The 21,939-nt window shown below is 39.7% G+C and overlaps 1 protein-coding gene across 1 annotated transcript in view; it reads left to right on the top strand.

The window, feature by feature from the left end:
* The first annotated feature begins 771 nt into the window (after window positions 1-771).
* vtcn1 (V-set domain containing T cell activation inhibitor 1) overlaps window positions 772-21,939 on the top strand; it is a 33,470-nt gene continuing 12,302 nt past the window's right edge. The window contains exons 1-2 of the mRNA XM_039743742.1: window positions 772-982; window positions 17,419-17,483. Of these exons, the coding sequence (XP_039599676.1) occupies window positions 951-982; window positions 17,419-17,483 (97 nt within the window). The 5' untranslated portion in view covers window positions 772-950. The remainder of the gene's footprint in view (window positions 983-17,418; window positions 17,484-21,939) is intronic.

The raw sequence follows: 21,939 nt of genomic DNA, 5'->3' as shown, positions 1-21,939 counted from the left end.
ATCCCCACCTAAAAACCCAATTATGTTCCTAAGAAATCCAGGGAGGAAAATAAAGGACCATTTGTTTATATTCTGAACCTCAACCATGAGGACAGGCGTTGTACCCTCATTTATGATGGGTCTCTGTAACACTCCACATTCATATTCAATCCCAAGATTATTTATCATCCATCCATCCATCCATTATCCAACCTGCTATATCCTATCTACAGTGTCACAGGGTCTGCTGGAGCCAATCCCAACCAACACAGGGTGCAAGGCAGGAAACAAACTCCGGGCAGGGTGCCAGCCCACTGCAGGATATTTTATCATTCATTGGTAAATTTGTAAATAACCTTGTTAGTTGCGTCAAATATTAGAATGATTATTTCTTTTTATTTTTAATGCCTCTCACTTTTTTATGTTTTCTCTTGACATGTATCATTGTCTTGGCCTAGGACATTACATTTGAATAAAAAAAAATAATAATTAATTTGTTTCCATTTCTTTAAGACAAATATTTCAGTAACCAAGAAAATACTTTGAAAGAAAATGCTTAACAGCCATAAAAATGAAATTGGAAAAGATCACAGAAGAGCAATATCAAAATATGGCAATCGAGCAATCAATCAACAACAGAATAAACATTTACTGTATCTTCAACAACACAGTTCTACACTCAAACTAAAATAACGACGTCTACTGCTGACAAGTACGGCACGAGCTGGAGACGCTAAACTTGTGCTCCTTGCAAACGACGTGTCTCGCTGAGCAACGCATCAAGATGAATACATAAATGTGCGAAGTACTTTATACAAAGAAAAGCGCAAGGTGTGTAAAAGTGAGAGCGGTGAGCTGCGCTCTAGCCGAGCTGACATCATAAACGAACCACACCTTAGAGGAATGAAAGGCACTCGATCGACCGGATCGGCGGACGAGACGCAACACGGGAGCGGCGAGAACCGTCAACCATGGCGTCTGTCGGACAGATCATCTTTTATAGGTACCTTTCACTTTGTTATTCGAAGCGTTTTGCTGCACGTGAATAGAAATGACGGGAAAGGAAGGAACTTGGATGAGACGTCCCGAGCCTGCAGTTAGTGAGCCTTTTCGGGTCCAGGTGCATTTGTTTAGTTTTTTAAAATGGAAACACCATATTTTGGTAACCCTAAGCGTAAGAAGGCGGCGGTGCGTGGTGGCGAAGTGAGATGTTGGCGCGGTCTGCAGGTGATAGCGAGGGGGCGGGGAGTTTTTATTGATTTATTTCGTACTTTCATGTTTGTCTTGCATGCTGTTTTATCTAAGGTTTAAGATCTAAGTGTATGAAGGCACACATAACAGCCAAAAGCACTGCTCATCACATTTGAAGTGACATTCCAAAACTGGCAAACGTGGCTTCACTGTTTCCTGAACATTAATGCATTTGTGCTTATTGGTGCATGCTTTGAGCATGACAAAGGCGCTGTATTGGGTAAATGTGTGTGTTTTTCGAAGTATTGTTATTTATTTTATTAATATGGTTTCTCCCGGTTATTACTTTTGAAGGGCTGCACAGTGACAGACCAAAAAGCATTGCCACCTTGCAGCGTTTAGCCTCTGGATTAACTTTGAGCGTGTTTTAAAATGCGCCCACGTTGAGGGGCACCTGTTGTACGGGAGCTTCGTTGACGGCATTGGGATGGCATTGCTGTGCAAATGGGCACTCATGAGGACAAACGCGGGTTGGAAAAACAAATGGAGTTCTTTTGAAAATAAAGGTTTATGATACAGACGGAGAATGTGGACACTGGGCAACAGCTGTTTCTCACCTTTGGAATTTAATGTTATCCTGATTATCAGTCATCCATTTACTTATCCTATTCAGTGTTGTCGGGAGAGGCCATCCCATCTCAGGATCAGGGGCGTCGATAAGGGGGTTCATCCGGGGCTTTAGCCGCAAATCTCAGGCGTCCGGCCCCGTCCTATAGTACTGCGGTGTGACATGCATGGGTGACTGCGGGAAAAGTCCACGGGAGACCTCGGGCATTATCAAATAATGGATAATGTGTGTTAAAGCTAGTGATGCTCCCAACACAGTCCGCACTCACACGTTATCTTCAGTTTACAGTCACCAGTGAGCCTGAGCTGCGTCACTCTAGGATGCGACGGAAAACTCACGAAGACACGGATCAGGAGTCTCCGGGGCAAAACTGTCACCACGCTATCCGTCATCTACTTGTACCTTCCACTTATTATTATTATTATTATTATTATTATTATTATCATTATTATTATTATTATTATTATTATTATTATTATTACATAATGGGGGATTTGGCCGGATCTTCCAAAATCCTTTGCATCGAACTTGACTTTGAGTGTTTAGAGTCCAGTATTTATGGACGATCGGATAATATTGCTTTTAGTAGTTTATAGTAATATTTACTTTAATAATATGTTTTGTTAATGTTTGTGCGTGGGGCATTGATTTTGCTGTCATCCCCTAGCGCACGCAGTTGTCTTTTGCCACATGTGGTAGTGTCCTGGTGTAGATTACTTTGAATAAAGTCGGGCTTGTGAGGCGTTCCATTGGCTAGAAAATAGCGTTTTTATTCTGTTAGTCTGTTTATTCGCCCATCGCTTTTTGAATTTGACCGTCGTGAAGCTCGAAGCCAGTCTTCTTAAAAAGGAGACACAGATGTTCATTTGAACCCGGGCCATCGGCCTGCACTCCAGGCACTCCCAGCCTATTTTATTTTCTAATTTTTTTTGGATTGCGGTCACGATCATAAAGAGCGGACCTGTCTGATTTAAAAACACGGTGGAGCAAATCTAGAACGAAATGAATTGAGAATGTGCAGCCGCCTGTGATAACTTCCAATTTTTCCCCTGCATCGGCTCGTTTCTTTGCACTTTTTTGCGACGTTTCCGCCCCTAAGGTGTGGATTGCGTGCATGACATACATGAGATGTGCCGACCTGGTCGCCCCAACCAGTCCTGAAATTCTTTTTGTTGTTAGTGTTGCATGTAAAATGTCGACAAGTTACAAGCCAGGACTCTGTAGTCGCCGTGTCCCACAGATGAATTCTTTCCATGCTCGTCTGCTCCTATATGGAAAAAAACAGAAACATTAAAGCTGATTGAAGAATGTCAAACTCGCAGAGCCTCGCTAAACCTGAAAGTCTGCTTTATTTTTAAAGTGCCAGGCTAAGCTGTCATCCACACCCAGACCCTGTCACTCTGGTAGTGAGTCACAGTCGCCCAACAATGGGGTGGCGCATTCCGAGGCCGACGTCGCTGCGTGTCCCTGGATACTAAACAAATATTGGCATTGTCAGCGTGTCTCATTCGGCACTTCTCAGCTCCCCACAGCTCAGCGCATGGGGCTTAGTGGCCGAGGCGACACCCGAAGGCGCTCTCGCGCGAGTCGGACGGCGGCCCCTTGGTCCTTCATAGGTGGCTTAGCCGTAATAACGACGACAATAAGTCGTTATACTGCTGGGCAAGAGATTAGTTTACGGAATGACAAAAGAAAAAGATTTGTAAAGCATACGAAACAAACGACTCCAGCACAAGGGCTTATGAGCACAGAGAGCAAAACAGGAGATTAGGAATATTAAGACAGTTAGAAAAGTGAAGAGTCAGAAGGGCAAAATGCACAAGACCACAGTTATTAGAAGAGAATAGGAAGAAGGTCGTCTTCAGTGAGGAGTTCATGGCAGCAGGGGTGTCTTCTCACACTTGAGGTGATGTTTAATGTTGCATTTCTGTGCCCTCCACATAATGTTTGGGACCAAGAAACATTTTTGCTTGATTTATGCCTCTGCTCCAGAGTTTATAATTATACATCAAACAATTTGGACTTGATTAAAGTGCACATTGCAGACTGTAATTTACATACATTTCGGTCACAACATGTAGAAATAACAACACTTTTTATACACGGACCCCCATCTGCAGGGCACCATAATGTTTGGGATGTTTCATTGCTTCATTAGTGCAGGCATAAGATGAGTAGGCTTACTTCTACCTACAGACTACTTCTCGATTCTGTAGATGCCATTGTTCAACATGAGGACAAGAGCTGTGCCAACGAAAGTCAAAGAAAGAATAAAAACATATGAGGCATCAGCAAAACCTTTAGATGAACTAAACCATCTGTCAAGTATTTCTTGATGAAGAAAGAATGTGCGGGTGAGCTCCGTAATCACAAAGGGACTGGTTGTCCAAGGCAGACCTCCACTGCCGATGTCAGAAGAATCCTCACCATGGTAAAGAAAAAGCTTCAAACACCTGTCTGACAGTCCAGAAACGCTCTTCAGAAGGCAGATATGTGTGTGTGTGTGTGTGTGAGAGAGAGAGACTGCTAGCCCTAGAAGACTTCATGAACAGACATACAGAGGCCACACTACAAGGTGCAGACCAATAGTTAGCCATAAAAACAAGATGGCCATATTTCAGTTTGCAAAAAAAAAGTACAGCATTCTGAAAAAAGATCTTGTGGTCAGTTGAGACAAAGATGAACCTGATCAGGGTGATGGCAAGAGCAGAGTCTGGAGACATGGGGATGTCTGGGGTGTTATGGCTTGGGCATGTTGGCTGCCACAGGTCCTGGTACACTTCTCTTCATTAATAATGTCACTGTTGATGGCAGTGGCACAATGAATTCTGAGGCACACAGAGCAATCTTATCTGTTCAGGTTCCAGTAAATCCCTCCAAATCTGTTTGATGGCACTTCATCCTACAAGATAATAATCCCAAACATACTGCTAAGTTTTTCAAAGCTAAAACATGTAAAATCCTTCAATGGCCAAGCCAGTCATCTGATATAAAATTGAGCATGCCTTCCATAAGCTGAAGAGAAAAGTTAAGGTGAGAAGCCCCCAAAAGAAGCAGGAGCTGAAGATGGTTGAATTAGAGGCTTGGTAGAGCATCACCAGAGAAGATCCTCAGCACCTGGTGATGCCTACAAATCACAGACTTCAAGAAGTCATTGTATGCAAGGGATATGCAACAAAATACTTCCCTTCTCTTCCTTGCCGCCAGTCCCTCTACCTCCACTCTTCCTCAGGCTTTGTCCACTCTTTTCTCCCGACTCTGGCCAACTTATGCAGTGAGGTGGCTCCTTTAGGACTCCAGGTGCCTAACAAGCTTGTTCCGGCCACACTTCCGGAAGTGGCGGAAGCGTGACCAAATAAGGCCCTGAAAAGGTCCATGTGCCCCCTGGTAGTGGCCATGCTCATAACCCTTGGCCCCCCTGCCCTCTATCGGCCCGGGCCTTCCACACCTTGGGCGTCCTGGTCACCCGTCACAATACTCATAAGGGTGTTGTTTAGAACATGCGAGTCAGAATTTCACATGACAATAATGACCCTATAAATAACTTTAAATCTTCTGTTAATTAAATGGAATATAAACAAAAAATTACTTGATTTTGAGATTACAGAGACTGAAGTAAAGCCCAAGAAAAAAAAAACTGAAATCAAATAAATTGCTGGGAGCCAGTAGCATTTGTTTATGATTGCCCAAAGATGCTGTAATTATATTTTATATATGTAGTACTAATTAATGTGTGTAATTTTTAAATCATTTTTCACTTTGTGGAAATTCCTAAGGACAGAAATCTGCTAAACATGGTGCCGTTACATCATTAAACCAGAAAATGTATGCCTAGTGTGACATTCACATGCACTCCAGGACGGTTTCAGATTTTTTCTTCATTAAAGAAACTAATATAAAATGCACATTAACACTCTAAAAGTAATTTTGAAACAGGACATTACTCAGTAATTGACATCGCACAGAGTGTTACTTTGTTTTAAAATGGATGATTCTGAAAATTCTCCAATGCTTTTTAAAAGAGAGCTTTCAAATTTCAAAAATGTCTATATTTGTGATACCTTATTGAAAAAACTGAACGTACCAATTTCCTTGAAGAATAAGTTTCCCAAATTTTAATTATGTTATACTTATACCAGTGGACAGTCTCCATTGGTTTAACGGTGACCACCTTAATCCTGACACAATAGCTGGAAGTGGCTTAGCAGATATGGCTTTGGACTTCAAAGGCCACCCTGAGTGGCTCACTTAACTTACAGTGTCAGCAATAAGAATCATAGACACAAATGCACAAGATGTTTTGTGATTTGTAATTTTCTTTGAATAAACCTTTTAGTGAAACATATCATTGTAAGGTAGAAGCAGACAATCTTTTATTAACCCCAATAAGTAAGCAGCAGGCCAACAGCAGGCAGCATAACCTACACGGCCGGGGTTTGTTTCCTGCCTTGCGCCCTGTGTTGGCTGGGATTGGCTCCAGCAGACCCCCGTGACCCTGTAGTTAGGATATAGTGGGTTGGATAATGGATGGATGGACAAAAAGAGAGAATGCCTCCTTGTTGTGAGCCATCACTTAAATGCAGGGCGATGGTGAGTCTTACCACCATAGTGAAGATGTTGTAGACACATTCTGTGTAAATGAAGAAAAAGTAAGGGGCTGAAGGTACGACATCCTTGATTATGATGTTGCTGGAGAGTGGTGACGTGCTGCACAGTCAGATATGCAAGCAAGAATTTTGCTAAACTGTAAATGTGACCGTACTTACAATGTGACCCCTTCCTCCAGAGAGTCCAGAACAGGCCCAAAAGCAGTAACCAGCTTTCTTAACAATCCTATTAGTGTGCCCTGCTCTAATGCCAGAGACCCTCCACACCACCATGTAGAAAGTGGCCTTCACCACCTCAGACTGACAGAAAATAAACAAACGTCTTACTATACACACTGACCTGGGCTCCTGAAAAGATAAAAGTCTGCTGTAGCCCATCATGTAGACGGCCTGAGTGGTGTTAGGTCATCCAGTCTGTCGTCTTTGTGAATGCAGAGGTGCTGTATAAAAGTCTGCTATCGCCACATCACTCCTGTTGATATACAGTAGATAGGAGTTGTTGAGACCCTCTTCCTGCTGAAGTCTGCCATCAGGTCCCCGGTGTTGGCCACATTCATTTGCAGGTGGTTATCTCCTCACCATTCCACCAGTTCTCTGTATTTTGCTTCATGCCCACCCTAGCTGAGTCTTCTGAAAACTTTAGCCAAGAACACAACTTTGAGTTGTCCTTAAGTTCACGTAGAAAAAGCAAGCACTTTGTATTTCATTACACTTATTAAATTAGCCTTTTCCTCTTTGTCCAGAGTGGCTGACAAATCACAGTTGTTTCCATATTTATACAAATGGCACACAAGTTAAGCAAATTTCTCTGGGTGGCACGGTGAGGCAAAAGTGGGGTCTGAAGTGTCAGCCTTGTGCCTCAGCTGCTGGGCTGCTCTGCCTGCTTGCTTGAGCTTTACGGTCTACGCAGTGCTGGGCTTCACTTCTCTTTGCATTTTGACGTTAACTGCTCTATAAATTCTATCATTATAACAAAGTTTACGTTGATATTAAAAAGTCCATACTTAAAACAAACCTTTTCCAAGTACAGGTTCTTTCTCGCGTGTATGTAGTATGTAGTGGAATTTGTATTTGCAAGTCTCTTGAGGATAGTGACAACAATATAACACCAACAAAAACAACAACATAATACAAAAGCATACATGGAATATGTGGTCGTATGGTGCCACAGTCTACCTATTGCTTTATTGATCCAGATTTGAACCCCAGCACACTGCCCATGTTTTTTGTCAGGGCACACTGCTGTTCTCCCACAAACCCAAGCTGCATGTTTTAGGCTGACTGTTGACTCTAAACTGTCTGGGTACGATTGAGATGCCTGCATTGCATAGGCTTGCAACATTTGACAGTGTTACATTTTATATTTCTAGCTGTCCCTATATTAACATTTTAACTCTTAATTAAATTGTTATTACTGTATCAGTTTAATCCCAGGTCGCATTCACCCGCAATGGGGTCAGCGGCAACTCCCCAAGACATTGAATCGTTCGCCATATTGGCATTCCAGTACTTCAGCATCCTGATACTGTTGATGTGCCAACCAGAAATAAAGTTCAGAATATAAGAAGTAAAGAGCTCTACATTCAGAATTAAACCTCTTGACAACTTTGCACATTCTCGCCATCTCTCATTACATGCGACTGTCAAATGTCTGAGAATGAGTAAGTCTGTGTGAGTTTGACCTGTAATAGACTAACGCCCATCCATGGTTGGCTCTCACCTTGTGCCCTGTGCTGCCATGATATCCTCTGACTTCTCTGAACTGGAACTAGATGAGCAGACTGGCAGATTAATGGATGGTTTGCTAAACATGTTGCCATTTTACAGCCTTGCTGTGTCGGCCTCAATCTAATGTTCAGCTGCAAAATGGTTATGATCAACAATATGAATAAATATTCAATGTTAAAATGAAATGTGAACTTCAATATCAAAAGAAACATGGGCAACACTTTAGTGTAGTCACTGCAAAATGCATCTATTACTCATTTCATCTTAAGTAACAAGACCTTAACAAAGGCTTCTTTGGTCTTCATAACATTTATAAAACATCAGTAGATACGCGTTATTCATCTCTGTGCAGTGTGGCACATTGACATGATGGGAAAATGATAAAGAAACCGAACAACTAATTTACAAATCCAGACATCATTATTATGAACATGGAGAAAAGCTAATAAGCTTTTAGCGCAACAAATCACAAGCAAGATGTATGCTACAGCAATCTCGGTAATTACTAACACGAACGGAGATAAAATCATCGAACACAAAGTGTGATGAAAGACGTCACAAAATCAATATAGAAAAACCCGATCTAAATCTTAAGTAATTTTTTTCGTGAAAGCGGACAGACATACAGACAGAACTCGCTTGGACCATGTACACTTTTAGAGACTACTATAAATCCCTATATACTACTGAGTTTAAAGAAGACAATATACAATCTAATGCATTTCTGGATAAATTACAGATACCACAAATTGACGCTATTAGTGTGGAGGAGCTCGATAAACCTCTGTCATTATCAGAATTACTGGATGCTATAAAGTCACTCCAAGGTGGAAAAGCAGCAGGCCCTGACGGCTACCCTGCAGAGTTTTACAAGAAATTCTCCGCTCAGCTAGCTCCCTCCTATTAGCAACATTTACAGAAGCCAGAGATAACCAATCTCTTCCACAAACCTTTAAGCCAAGCACTAATCACTGTCTTCCAAAACAAAATAAGGACTTATTACAATGTGCATCATACAGACCAATTTCACTTCTGAATAACGACGTTAAAATACTCTCTAAAATCATAGCTAGAAGGATGGAGAAAGTGCTCCCTCAGTAATATCACAAGACCAAACTGGATTTATTAGGGGCCGACACTTATCTTCAAATCTTCGACGCCTGTTTAATGTAATATACTCACCAACTAAATCAAACACCCCAGAAATATTATTATCATTGGATGCAGAAAAAGCATTCGACATGATTGAATGGAAATACCTTTTTACTATTTTGGAGAAGTTTGGGTTTGGCCCGAACATTTGTGCATGGATTAAATTACTGTATACTAACCCAGAAGCTTCAGTTTGCATCAATAACATTTGCTCAGACTACTTTAAACTAGAACGTGGCACAAGACAAGGATGCCCTTTGTCACCACTGCTGTTTGCAATTGCCATTGAACCACTGGCAATACATTGTCGAAATACTGATCAGATAAAGGGGATTAGCAGAGAAGGACTGGAACAGAAAATCTCATTATATGCAGATGACATGGTACTGTATATATCGGACCCAGAAAATTCTGTGCCTGCAGTCTTAGCAGCACTCACAGAATTTCAAAAGCTCTCTGGTCTCAGAATTAATCTGAATAAAAGTGTACTCTTTCCGGTGAATTCGCAAGCATATAATATTAGATTAGACACCCTTCCTTTTATCATTGCAGAACAGTTTAAATACCTCGGGGTAAACATCACAAGTAAACATAAAGCTCTTTATCAACAAAATTTCGTCGTCTGCATGGAAAAAATTAAACAAGACTTGCATAGATGGTCAACCCTTCATCTCACACTAGCTGGAAGAATTAACACTGTTAAGATGAATATTCTTCCTAAGCTCCTTTTTTTATTTCAAAACATACCAATATACATTAATAAATCGTTTTTAAGCAATTAGATTCAACAATAACCTCATTTATTTGGAATTCTAAACATCCACGCATCAAAAGAGCGACTCTACAAAGACAAAAGGTAGAAGGCGGTATGGCTCTACCTAAGAACCTGGACACAAATAGAAGAACATACACAGGCATGGACCGCAATAGAAGTAAAATCCTGCAGTACTTCTTTGTATTCCTTGCTTTGTGCACCAATAAACACACGTTATCGGCAATACACTAATAACCCAATTGTGCTCCACTCACTTAGAATCTGGAACCAATGTAGAAAGCATTTTAAGACGGAGAAGCTTCTTTCTGTGGCACCCTGCAAAAGAACCACCTCTTTCAACCCTCACAAACATGTGCAGTTTTAATATCTGGAAAAATTTGGAATTAACTTGCTTAGGGATCTTTATATAGACAACGTCTTTGCATCCTATGAACAATTACATTCCAAATTTAACATTCCAGCTACAAATTTCTTTTACTATCTTCAAATCAGGAACTTTGTTAAACAGAACCTTCCAGATTTTCCTCATCTTGCACCCTCATCCACGCTGGAAAATTTATTGCTCAATTTAAAGGAGTTAGACTCCATCTCTACAATATATAAAATCCTTTTACAATCCCTTCCTTTCAAAGATCCAAGAGGACACTGGGAAAATGATCTCTCAATTAATATATCAGAAAAGGAGTGGAAAGTAGCAATGCAGAGAATTCACTCGAGCTCCATATGTGCAAAGCATACAATTATACAACTCAAAATTATATATCGAGCACATCTGTCTCGACTAAAACTCTCCAAAATGTTTCCAGGACATGATCCAACCTGTGAACGCTGCAAATTAGCTCCAGCCTCACTAGGTCACATGTTCTGGGCCTGCACCAAATTAACATTATTCTGGACAAAAATTTTTAATTACCTCTCAGACAGTCTTGGACTCACAATCCCTCCTAACCCATTAACAGCTGTGTTTGGGGTTCTTCCAGAGGGTCTTAAAGTGGAGAAGACAAACAAATTGTGATTGCATTCACTACACTTTTGGCACGCAGACTTATTCTGATAAACTGGAAGAACCCAAACTCTCCTCTTTAAGTCAGTGGGAAACTGATGTGTTATATTATTTAAAATTGGAAAAATCAAATACTCAGTTAGAGGATCTGTGCAGACTTTTTCAAAACATGGCAGGATCTAATCAGTAATATTTTGAAATAAGTTTATAAAGCACAGAGAATTTGTTGATTTAGGTATTTTTAAAAGCCTTAAATTTTACACCGTTTGGCTTGCTCTCTCTCTCAAGGGTGGGGATCGATCTGTTCTTAGCATAATTCTTTTTTTTTTTTTTTGTAAAAATGTGATTGCTATGTATTGATTGTAATAAAATTAAAAAAAAAAAAAAAAAAAAAAGTAAAGAGCTCTGCTCAGTTAGCTGTCATGAGAACAGGCAAAAATCTAAAAAGAATAATAAATGGTGGCCCAGTGGTTAGCACAGATGCCTCACAGCTCCACAGACTAGGCTTGAGTTTCACATCTGCTCCCTGTCTGTGTTGAGTTTGCACATTCTCCCCATCTCTCATTACATGCGACTGTCAAATGTCTGAGAATGAGTAAGTCTGTGTGAGTTTGACCTGTAATAGACTAACGCCCATCCATGGTTGGCTCTCACCTTGTGCCCTGTGCTGCCATGATATCCTCTGACTTCTCTGAACTGGAACTAGATGAGCAGACTGGCAGATTAATGGATGGTTTGCTAAACATGTTGCCATTTTACAGCCTTGCTGTGTCGGCCTCAATCTAATGTTCAGCTGCAAAATGGTTATGATCAACAATATGAATAAATATTCAATGTTAAAATGAAATGTGAACTTCAATATCAAAAGAAACATGGGCAACACTTTAGTGTAGTCACTGCAAAAATGCATCTATTACTCATTTCATCTTAAGTAACAAGACCTTAACAAAGGCTTCTTTTGGTCTTCATAACATTTATAAAACATCAGTAGATACGTTATTCATCTCTGTGCAGTGTGGCACATTGACATGATGGGAAAATGACTTGTTACTATGAAGGACAAGCTGTACCCTATGGCTGTGCCCACGAGGTAATGAAACAAAACAAACTTTAAAAATCAATAGACGTTGGCACTGTATCTGATCGTGTTCAGCTGTGACAGCAAAGCGTTCCCCACGTGGGGAGAAAAGCACATGGCCATGATATCTCGGCAATCAGCAGCTACCCTCTAAAACGCATGGAGCCCTGATCTCTCTTTCAAAAACGTCAAACATTACTTCTTAACAATCTATAGATGATAATGTCTGTTGAACAAACGGGTATCACTAGCTACAGTAAGCGGAGGCAAGGTGCACTCCAACACGTGGCGAGATATAGACTAACTCGAACAGAGGCTGGCGAGTGAATTAGGAAGGCCCCGCCCCCTGCTCCTGACCCACAGCCACTCTCTTGAATTTGCATAAATACATCGGTACCGCAAGCGACCTATGGTAATTAGTGTGATGAAAGACGTCACAAAATCAACCGGAAACTTCAAGCAAACTATAGAAAAAAACCCGATCTAAATCCGTTAAGTAATTTTTTTCGTGAAAAGCGGACAGACATACAGACAGAACTCGCTTGGACCATGAAATTTTTAGAACTGTTTCATAGCGAGCACCTATGGGTCAAGGGTAACCTACCTACATACTGTGTCTCAGTTACGCCACCTCAGAGCACTCACCCCAAAGTGACATTTTATCAGTAAGTCACATTACAGAGATGAATAAAAACTTTACTGATGCTTTATAAATGTTATGAAGGCCCAAAGAAAAGTTTGTTAAAGTCTTGGTACATAATAGTAAAAGAGCAATAGATGCATGTTAGCTGTACCTAAAGTAAAGTGAAACATGAATTCAATTCGGGATCTTCTTAGGTTTTTCTTGTTCGACGACATTTTAAAGGAATAGGAAGTGGTAACTGGAGCAGATACACATTCATTCTTGGTAAATGGCACTTTACTTGTTAATTACAGGTGCCAGCATTTGTAAAGCTCTTCTGAAAACACTAAGAAATCTGATCAGACCTGATCACAGTATTCCTGCCACCCTTAATCGACCAATGAAATTTGCCCTGCACGCCCCTTCTATAAGTACAGGGTACATCCGGTTATCACCCTTTTCTACTCCGTGAGACACAATGGCCAAAGGACGCCCCCCAACCCCTCGATGAAGTGATCAAGCCTTGTGACGAAATCAGCCGTGAGAAATACCGCACAGCATTTAACAACTCTGTGTCAGTGTGCTGCATTGTTAAAAGTATGATTATCTCTCTGTTAAGGAGCTAAATCACCCAGGGGTCTGTGGGGGTCTTAATCTGGCGTTATACTGTAGCCATCAGTTAATAATGAGGTGCAAATGACAAAGGAACCACCCACTAACTCCAGCCAGCCTGGTTCCATTTATATTGGTGAATGTGCATCATGGGGTGTAAATCTATTGCAAACCACACAAACAACAAAAGTTTCATTTAATTCCAAAATCCTGTACCAAATATGTCTCTCCAGGGCCAAAATTGTGTACCCCTGTCCTATAGTGTAGTGTTGGGACTGACTGTGGTTAGCTCACTGTTTGTGTATTTGTGTGTGTTTTTTTTTTTTTTTATTCTTTTCCTTGATCATAATTTTGCAGAAGGAAGAAGGAAAATATGTTTTTTTCTAAAAATATCTTACTTAGTGTATGTCTTTAATTGGAAGATATTGCAGTGTTTTTTGTTTTTAACACTTGTTAATGAAAGATCAGTTGCTTTTGCACCATCTGCAATTTTGGATTTCTCTTTCTATTTTTGCTCTCACTGGTAGGGTTGGTTACAACTACAGATGCCCAGAGAGTGCAAATGTGCAAGGGTTCAAGGACATGGGCATCGTATTTGTATATGGGAGGAAGTCTGTGTATTCAAAGAAAAAGTGTACAGTAGGACCATAAGCAGATAAATAGTTTAGCACAGATCCCTGGAGGCAGTCAAGCCAATCATGACAGCAATGTGTACCACCCTAAATAAATGGAAAGCATTTTTTAAATAATGCCATCACCCTGTTCAGTCACTTTAAGTTTTTAATGATAGCTATTTAAAGTGCAATTACAATAAAAGAATAGTCACACAAAACCAGCCAGACTGAGAAAACCAAAGCGTTCAAAGGAGTGATAACAAATAAGGATCATTAAATTGTGTAACTTGGTTCACCACCACTTCACCAAAGAAATGGCTAATACTTTGGGGCGTCCTTTAAAGTTTACTATATCAAGTAAAGCCGATAATGGGCTCACATAATTCTTTGAACAAATCTTCTTTAGAATCTGTTCAGGTGCTGCACACTTGTCCTGTAAAGGAGAGTAAACAAGTTTAAATACACACCCTTGTAATGTTAACATTTTGGATATAAAGAATCCTTATTGAAGAAGCTTAAGTCCAAGGATAAAGGGTTTTAAATAAAGTAAATAAATTTGGATTGTTGGGGCTATTTTGGAGTGATATAAAAACGTGTTAAACTAATCACATACTGATGTCAGGCGGAATTTTTACACTTCTGCCCATTTGTTTAATCAGCATTTATTACAACCGTTTTTATAAACCTCAACACATTTAGCCTTTTATTATTTACTAAGGTAATTGAAATAGCAAAGGCAATCTGAAAATTCCACAAGTAACCACAATGGATAATAATAATAACAATAATATATTTTATTTATACAAGGCACCTTTCTAAGCACTCAAGGACTCCGAACAAACAATAAATAGAAAACACATCATAAACAAAACTTAAAACATCAGAAAATATAAAAATTAAAACCAAACAAAGCCACTGTAATCATCGAGCTTAAGTCATTTTAAACAGATGGGTTTTTAGTTTACATTTGAAGGTTGATTCAACGGACATCGATATTTCTAAGCTTAGTAGATAGAAGCTGACACCATACAGCACGTTCATGATGGCTTATACAGTTAGGTCCATAAATATTTGGACAGAGACAACTTTTTTCTCATTTTGGTTCTGTACATTACCACAATGAATTTTAAATGAAACAACTCAGATGCAGTTGAAGTGCAGACTTTCAGCTTTAATTCAGTAGGTTGAACAAAAAGATTGCATAAAAATGTGAGGCAACTAAAGCATTTTTAGCACGATCCCTTCATTTCAGGGGCTCAAAAGCAATTGGACAATTGACTCAAAGGCTATTTCATGGGCAGGTGTGGGCAAGTCCGTCGTTATGTCGTATCAGTTAAGCAGATAAAAGGCCTGGAGTTGATTTGAGGTGTGGTGCTTGCATGTGGAAGATTTTGCTGTGAACAGACAACATGAACGGTCAAAGGAGCTCTCCATGCAGGTGAAAGAAGCCATCCTTAAGCTGCAAAAACAGAAAAACCCATCTGAGAAATTGCTACAATATTACGAGTGGCAAAATTTACAGTTTGGTTCATCCTGAGAAAGAAAGCAAGCACTGGTGAACTCAGCAATGCAAAAAGACCTGGATGTCTATGGATGACAACAGTGGTGGATGATCGCAGAATCATTTCCATGGTGAAGAGAAACCCCTTCACAACAGCCAACCAAGTGAACAACACTCTCCAGAGGGTAGGCGTATTGATATCCAGGTCTACCATAAAGAGAGACTGCATGAAAGTAAATCCAGAGGGTGCACTGCCAGGTGCAAGCCACTCATAAGCCTCAAGAATAGAAAGGCTAGATTGGACTTTGCTAAAGAACATCTAAAAAAGCCAGCACAGTTCTGGAAAAACATTCTTTGGACAGATGAAACCAAGATCAACCTCTACCAGAATGATGGCAAGAAAAAAGTATGGAGAGGACGTGGAACAGCTCATTATCCAAAGCATACCACATCATCTGTAAAACACAGTGGAGGCAGTGTGATGGCTTGGGTGTGCATGGCTGCCAGTGGCACTGGGACACTAGTGTTTATTGATGATGTGACACAGGACAGAAGCAGCCGAATGAATTCTGAGGTGTTCAGAGACATACTGTCTGCTCAAATCCAGCTAAATGCAGTCAAATTGATTGGCCGGCGTTTCATGATACAGATGGACAATGACCCAAAACATACAGCCAAAGAAACCCAGGAGTTTATTAAAAAAAAAAGAAGTGGAAAATTCTTGAATGGCCAAGTCAGTCACCTGATCTTAACCCAACTGAGCATGCATTTCACTTGTTGAAGACTAAACTTCAGACAGAAAGGCCCACAAACAAACAGCAACTGAAAGCCGCTGCAGTAAAGGCCTGGCAGAGCATTAAAAAGGAGGAAACCCAGCATCTGGTGATGTCCATGAGTTCAAGACTTCAGGCTGTCATTGCCAGCAAAGGATTTTCAACCAAGTATTAGAAATGAACATTTTATTTCCAGTTATTTAATTTGTCCAATTACTTTTGAGCCTCTGAAATAAAGGGATTGTGTTAAAAAATGCTTTAGTTCCCTCACATTTTTATGCAATCTTTTTGTTCAGCCCACTGAATTAAAGCTGAAAGTCTGCACTTCAACTGCATCTGAGTTGTTTCATTTAAAATTCATTTTGGTAATGTACAGAACCAAAATGAGAAAAAAGTTGTCTCTGTCCAAATATTTATGGACCTAACTGTATAGGCAGTTCTTACGCACCGTGCAGCACTCTGCTAGATAGATACTTTATTAATCACAAGGGGAAATTCACAAACCCTAACCCTAATTTCTGCTGTTAGTCTATTTGAAACCAAATTAATATGGACACTCCATTGTTGAACAATGCACTATAGTGAGATTCCTTTGGGTAGAGAGAGTGAAACCTGCCAAAATTCACCAAAGGATGTGAGGCTCGTGCAGATCAGTAAGCTGACTGGGTACCCGTATTGCGCAGCTTTTACCGTACCCTCAAGTCATCATGCACAATGGCATCCATTGCTGATATCTAAATGTGCAGCTACGGTAGACAACATAATCTATTGGTCTTCTCTGATGGAGGCATTCGCCATGTTAATGTGGGCATGTATGCACGATGTTGATGGTCGACCAGCTTGAGTTTCAGCGGTTACACATTCTAGACTTTTCTTCCCATTCAGAAGCTTTTCATTGAGTCATGCTGTTTTCCCTTCCATGCTGAGCCAACATCCTTCTGGGAATTTTAGCAGATTTCACTCCGTCTCCCCAAAGAAATCTCACTGTGGCACGTACTTAAACTACCCATAAGCCATTATGAACATGTTGTATTGAGTCAGCCTCTATCCATTGTTTTACCGTGTCATGTTTTAAATTGTCTTTACTTTTGATTTACCCTCATATTAATTTTTCATTTGAACTAACTTTGCTTTGTGTTTGTCTCTTCCATGTAGCATGATTGTCATCATTTTCATTCTTGCTGGACTCATTGTCCTTCTTTTGGCAATAGGGCTGTCAGGTAAGTTTTATGACCTCTGCACAAATGTCTAAGATGATACAAAATGGGTTTAAAAATTTTGTAAAATGTAAATGTAAAATATAAAATTTGTAAGGTGTGTGTTTCTAAGTGCTTCATCTACTATAATGTTCTTCTTCTGTAGCTGTAACTTTCTAAAAGACAGAAAAAAATCAGCAACTGTTTGCCCTGAAAAGTTGGATCTTTAAAACATCATGTTGTTATGGCAAACCAAGTTGCACCTCTGGACACAAAAAGCAACTAGTTAGATTAATGGACGTTGTTATGTAACGGAAATATAATTCAGTCAGGAAAACCTCAGGAGACGCATCTGGCGCTGGGTGCTTCTCCTTCTTGCAGTCAGGATGTTGGAGACACAGAGCCTGTAATTCCTAAAGAGTTCTACTTTTTCTTCATTGTTTTCTTTATTATTCAGCATCAAAAGCTGATTATACACATTGTTTGAAAATGGCCTGTTTAGTGAATGACTTTAAGGTACAGTAAGTGGTTTTTAGTTGACTTTGCCAAGCAATAGCAGACAGAGCTGACAAGTGAGGGAAGACCATGAACTCGAGTAAGATGTGACACCTTAGGATTATAACCAGTGAGCTCCTTTGGATTCATCCCTTTTAACTCTGATGATCTCTGTAGCCATTTGAATTACTGAAATTGCTAATAAAAGTAAGAAATGTGATCAAAAGCAATGATTCTTGTATGCACAGAGCACAAACTATGTGTCTGGGGATTTATCGGACTTTCCATATTAGAGATGTGATAATTGGATTTTTATCAATGCACCGTTGAAAGCATCCTGACAGCTGCTATTACTCAGTGTTGAGATCTCCACACCACAAATACACACTTCATTGTTGTGCCGTCTTCTTACAAAATCAAAGAGCCGACAGAGCATTACTTGGTTAAAATTTAACATCTGTGTTGTAATTTAGTGATCATTCTGATAGGATTCTTTTAATTATTCAAGACACAAACTACTTTGGAATATTTCTTCAGTTTGTTTCTGAATATGGTAAGAACAGCTTACATCTGTATTGGCTGAAATCTTTATTGTCAGGTTTACTTAAATATAAACACCACACCTTGTTGAAGTAGCCATGTAGTTAAAGTACTGTCCAAAATTTGTTATAAAGGTGTTTTTGAGAACTCTTTTTAGGAAAATGTTGGTGTTGAGACCAGGTTTAGTGTAATCCTTTTACTTTTATGATTAATCTCTTGTCTAGTTGTGTTTTAGCTTTGGTTTACAAGTCTACAGACTCAAATTAAATAAAAGTAATAATAAAAATTCATTATATACTGTATATATATATATATATATATATACACAACGCTTTTCTCACTACTCAAAGCTGGGAGGACCTGGGATGCAAACCCCTGGTCTCCTTCTCTATCTCCATTAGGATTGATCAGGACTACATCTAAAAGCCAATGCTTACTTATGGGAAAGGCTTCATTGCAGCAGTTTAAAACTTTTTCCACATAGTTGATGATGCAGCAAACTGATTTTGCAAATGTTGCAATTACTCATAAAGCATTTAAATAATGCATTCTATTACATACCTAATAATGCCTTCATATAACTAAGACTAATAGTTCTAAGGAAATGCTTCTGCTATGCCACAAGAGTAAAGAAAGCACATCATCAGTTAGTTACAAGGACCAGTGGCCTCATGTATAAACGGTGCGTATCCACAGAAATGTTGTGTAAGAACGTTTCCACGTTCGAATCTCGATTTTATAAAACCTAAACTTGCCGTAAAGCCATGCACATTTCCACCTCATACCCTGTCGTACGCAAGTTCTGCGCTCGGTTTTGCAGACTGGCAGCACCCAGCATCAAAGCAGTGCTACTGTTCCTGTGTGGTTATCCTTTCTTTTTTAGATCAACATCTCTGACGCGGCTTTATAAATACACTGAAATTAACCGCATATTGTTTATTAGTTTAATGCATCTGATTGTAATTGACCTGTAACAATATAATGGTCCATAGAATGGTCAAACTATTCTAAATACAATAGCTGCTTTAGCGTTGTTACTCTCACTGTACCTTCTTCTTCTTTCAGGTGCTCCCATTAGGGGTTAACACAGCGGATCATCTTTTTCCATATTGCTATCACTGCACCACTCAGAGTATTTATATCACTGTATCTGAGTGTGGAATCACAACTCTACAGCAACTGATCGGAAAGAGAATTATCGGTATACAGCATGAAGCACACGCTGCCTCAGCCATGCTGTGTGTTGAACTGCTGTCATATGGCAAACGTTTCAAAGCTTTTCCTGTATGGACCTTGCGGTTCAGAAAGAGTTTCATCCCAAGAACTATAAACGCACTCAATTAAGTTCTCCTTGTAGAACTGTCTGTACTTATAAGTAGAATTATCTCATTGTAAACTTGCACTACAGTTTCAATATTGCACAACCTGAGGCACTTCATAAAGCGCATATTTACATATGATGACAATGACGAGATGAAATGCAGAAAAATATGTTTATTATATTATACAGATAAAACTTTAATTTCATTTAAATAATCTATATTGTAAATAATTAAATATGCCAGGACACGGTGCCGCGCTATTAGCATGCGCTCCGTTCACGGATTGTTCCTGCCTCGCGCTGTATTCTTACTGGGACTTATGTGACACTGGAAAGATAGAATAATTAAACACGTACTACGAAGATATTTCAATGTTCCTTAAAAGTTTTGAGGAATCGGCATTGTAAGCTTATAGATGGCTTAATGTCTATTACAGAGCTGATTGTGTGGTGATTGGGTATTTGGAGAAAAAAAGTAAGGACAGGAATAGGAGGTTAGTACGTTTGAAAGAGACAGTACTATACTGAAGCATTTCATCAAAGCTCGCGCACGGCGCAGCAAGCATCTGAGACAAGGAACAATCACTGCGCCACCGTGTTCCCATGTTTAGTAACATCATTTAACTCCTATCATCATGAAAATGATATCACATATACATCTCAGTATTTTAATTATTCAGAGAGCTGTAATATCACGAATGTAATGGATTCTGTGTCCTGTCGGAGGAAGAGAAAGCCGGTTAAAGAAACACGTAGTGATTCACACACATAGAGCACATAGAAGATCAAATACAAAACAAAGTATTTAACGTGCTACTTTAGTTACGATGGGATTTGAGAAACTAATAAATTAAACAATTTTAAGATGAAGTTTATGATGTTCTACTTTAATGACAAAATAAACTACGTGATTAAAGTGGAAATTTCGAGATTAAAGTTGACATTTCATGCTCTTTTTCCCACCATGTGCCTTTTTTTTTTTTTCTCTGTACTCTAATAAGCTTTCATATGACACTCAGCCGATGGGCTACGACTCGCCTTTTCACAGTGACTTTGATAGGTGCAACTTCTTTTTGTATTTCGGGCACCGTGCGACTTGAGCTTTCGAGTTTCTCCGACACTCTGTCACTCGATCAACTTCCTTTTGTCGATTATACCACTGTTTAAACCAACAAAGAGTACGTTTTTCCTTGCCTCCACTTGGTATTCACTGAAATTCTTATATCTTCCTCCGTGCTTTTCCCATTGTCCTTTTACAGAGGGCTAATCTTAATGGCTATTTATATTGACTTGCATATTCAAAGAGGCGTAATTCTGGGAGGAGTTGGGGCGGGACAGCAGGCGCGTGCACAAGCACTACTTTTCATGCTGACCGGGATTTATGGAGTGGAAGACTGTGGAAGTTGGCAAACGCACAGATTCCTGCATCTGGAACTTTTTGTGCGTAAGCACATTTCGGCTTTTGTGCTTACATCATGTTATAGTGCAAATTCTACGCACGCCGTTATGCATGAGGCCCCAGGAGATGAGAGGAAACCAGTTTAGAAGAGGTGAGAATCAAAAAGGACATCAAGCAAAAACAAATTAATTATTTGAATAGTTAAATATTGAATAATTAAATAAAAAAAAAATAATAATAACATAGTCAAACTGAACAGATATACAGTAATCCCTCGCTATATCGCGCTTTGACTTTCGTGGTTTCACTCTATCGCGGATTTTAAATGTAAGCACATCTAAACATATATCACAGATTTTTCGCTGGTTCGCCACTTTCTGCGTTCAATGGGTCTTTTAATTTAGGTTACATGCTTCCTCAGTTTGATTGCCCAGTTGATTTCATACAAGGGACGCTATTGGCGGATGGCTTAGAAGCTACCCAATCAGAGCATGTATTGCATATTAATTAAAACTCCTCAATGCTATAAGATATGCTTCCCGCGCTGTGCTTGTTTGCTTCTCTCTATCTTTCTCGCTCTCTCTGCCTGACGGAGGGGGTGTGAGCAGAGGGGCTGTTTGCACAGAGGACACGGACGCTCCTCTACAAAATGCCGCTTTATCGCGGTGCTTCTGTATACTTAAAAGCATGTATTGATTTTTGATTGTTTGCTTTTCTTTGCGGCG

Source organism: Polypterus senegalus, chromosome 2 (assembly GCF_016835505.1).
Source record: "Polypterus senegalus isolate Bchr_013 chromosome 2, ASM1683550v1, whole genome shotgun sequence".
Taxonomy (NCBI): Eukaryota; Metazoa; Chordata; class Cladistia; order Polypteriformes; family Polypteridae; genus Polypterus; species Polypterus senegalus.
This window is presented reverse-complemented; position numbering and strand designations above follow the sequence as displayed.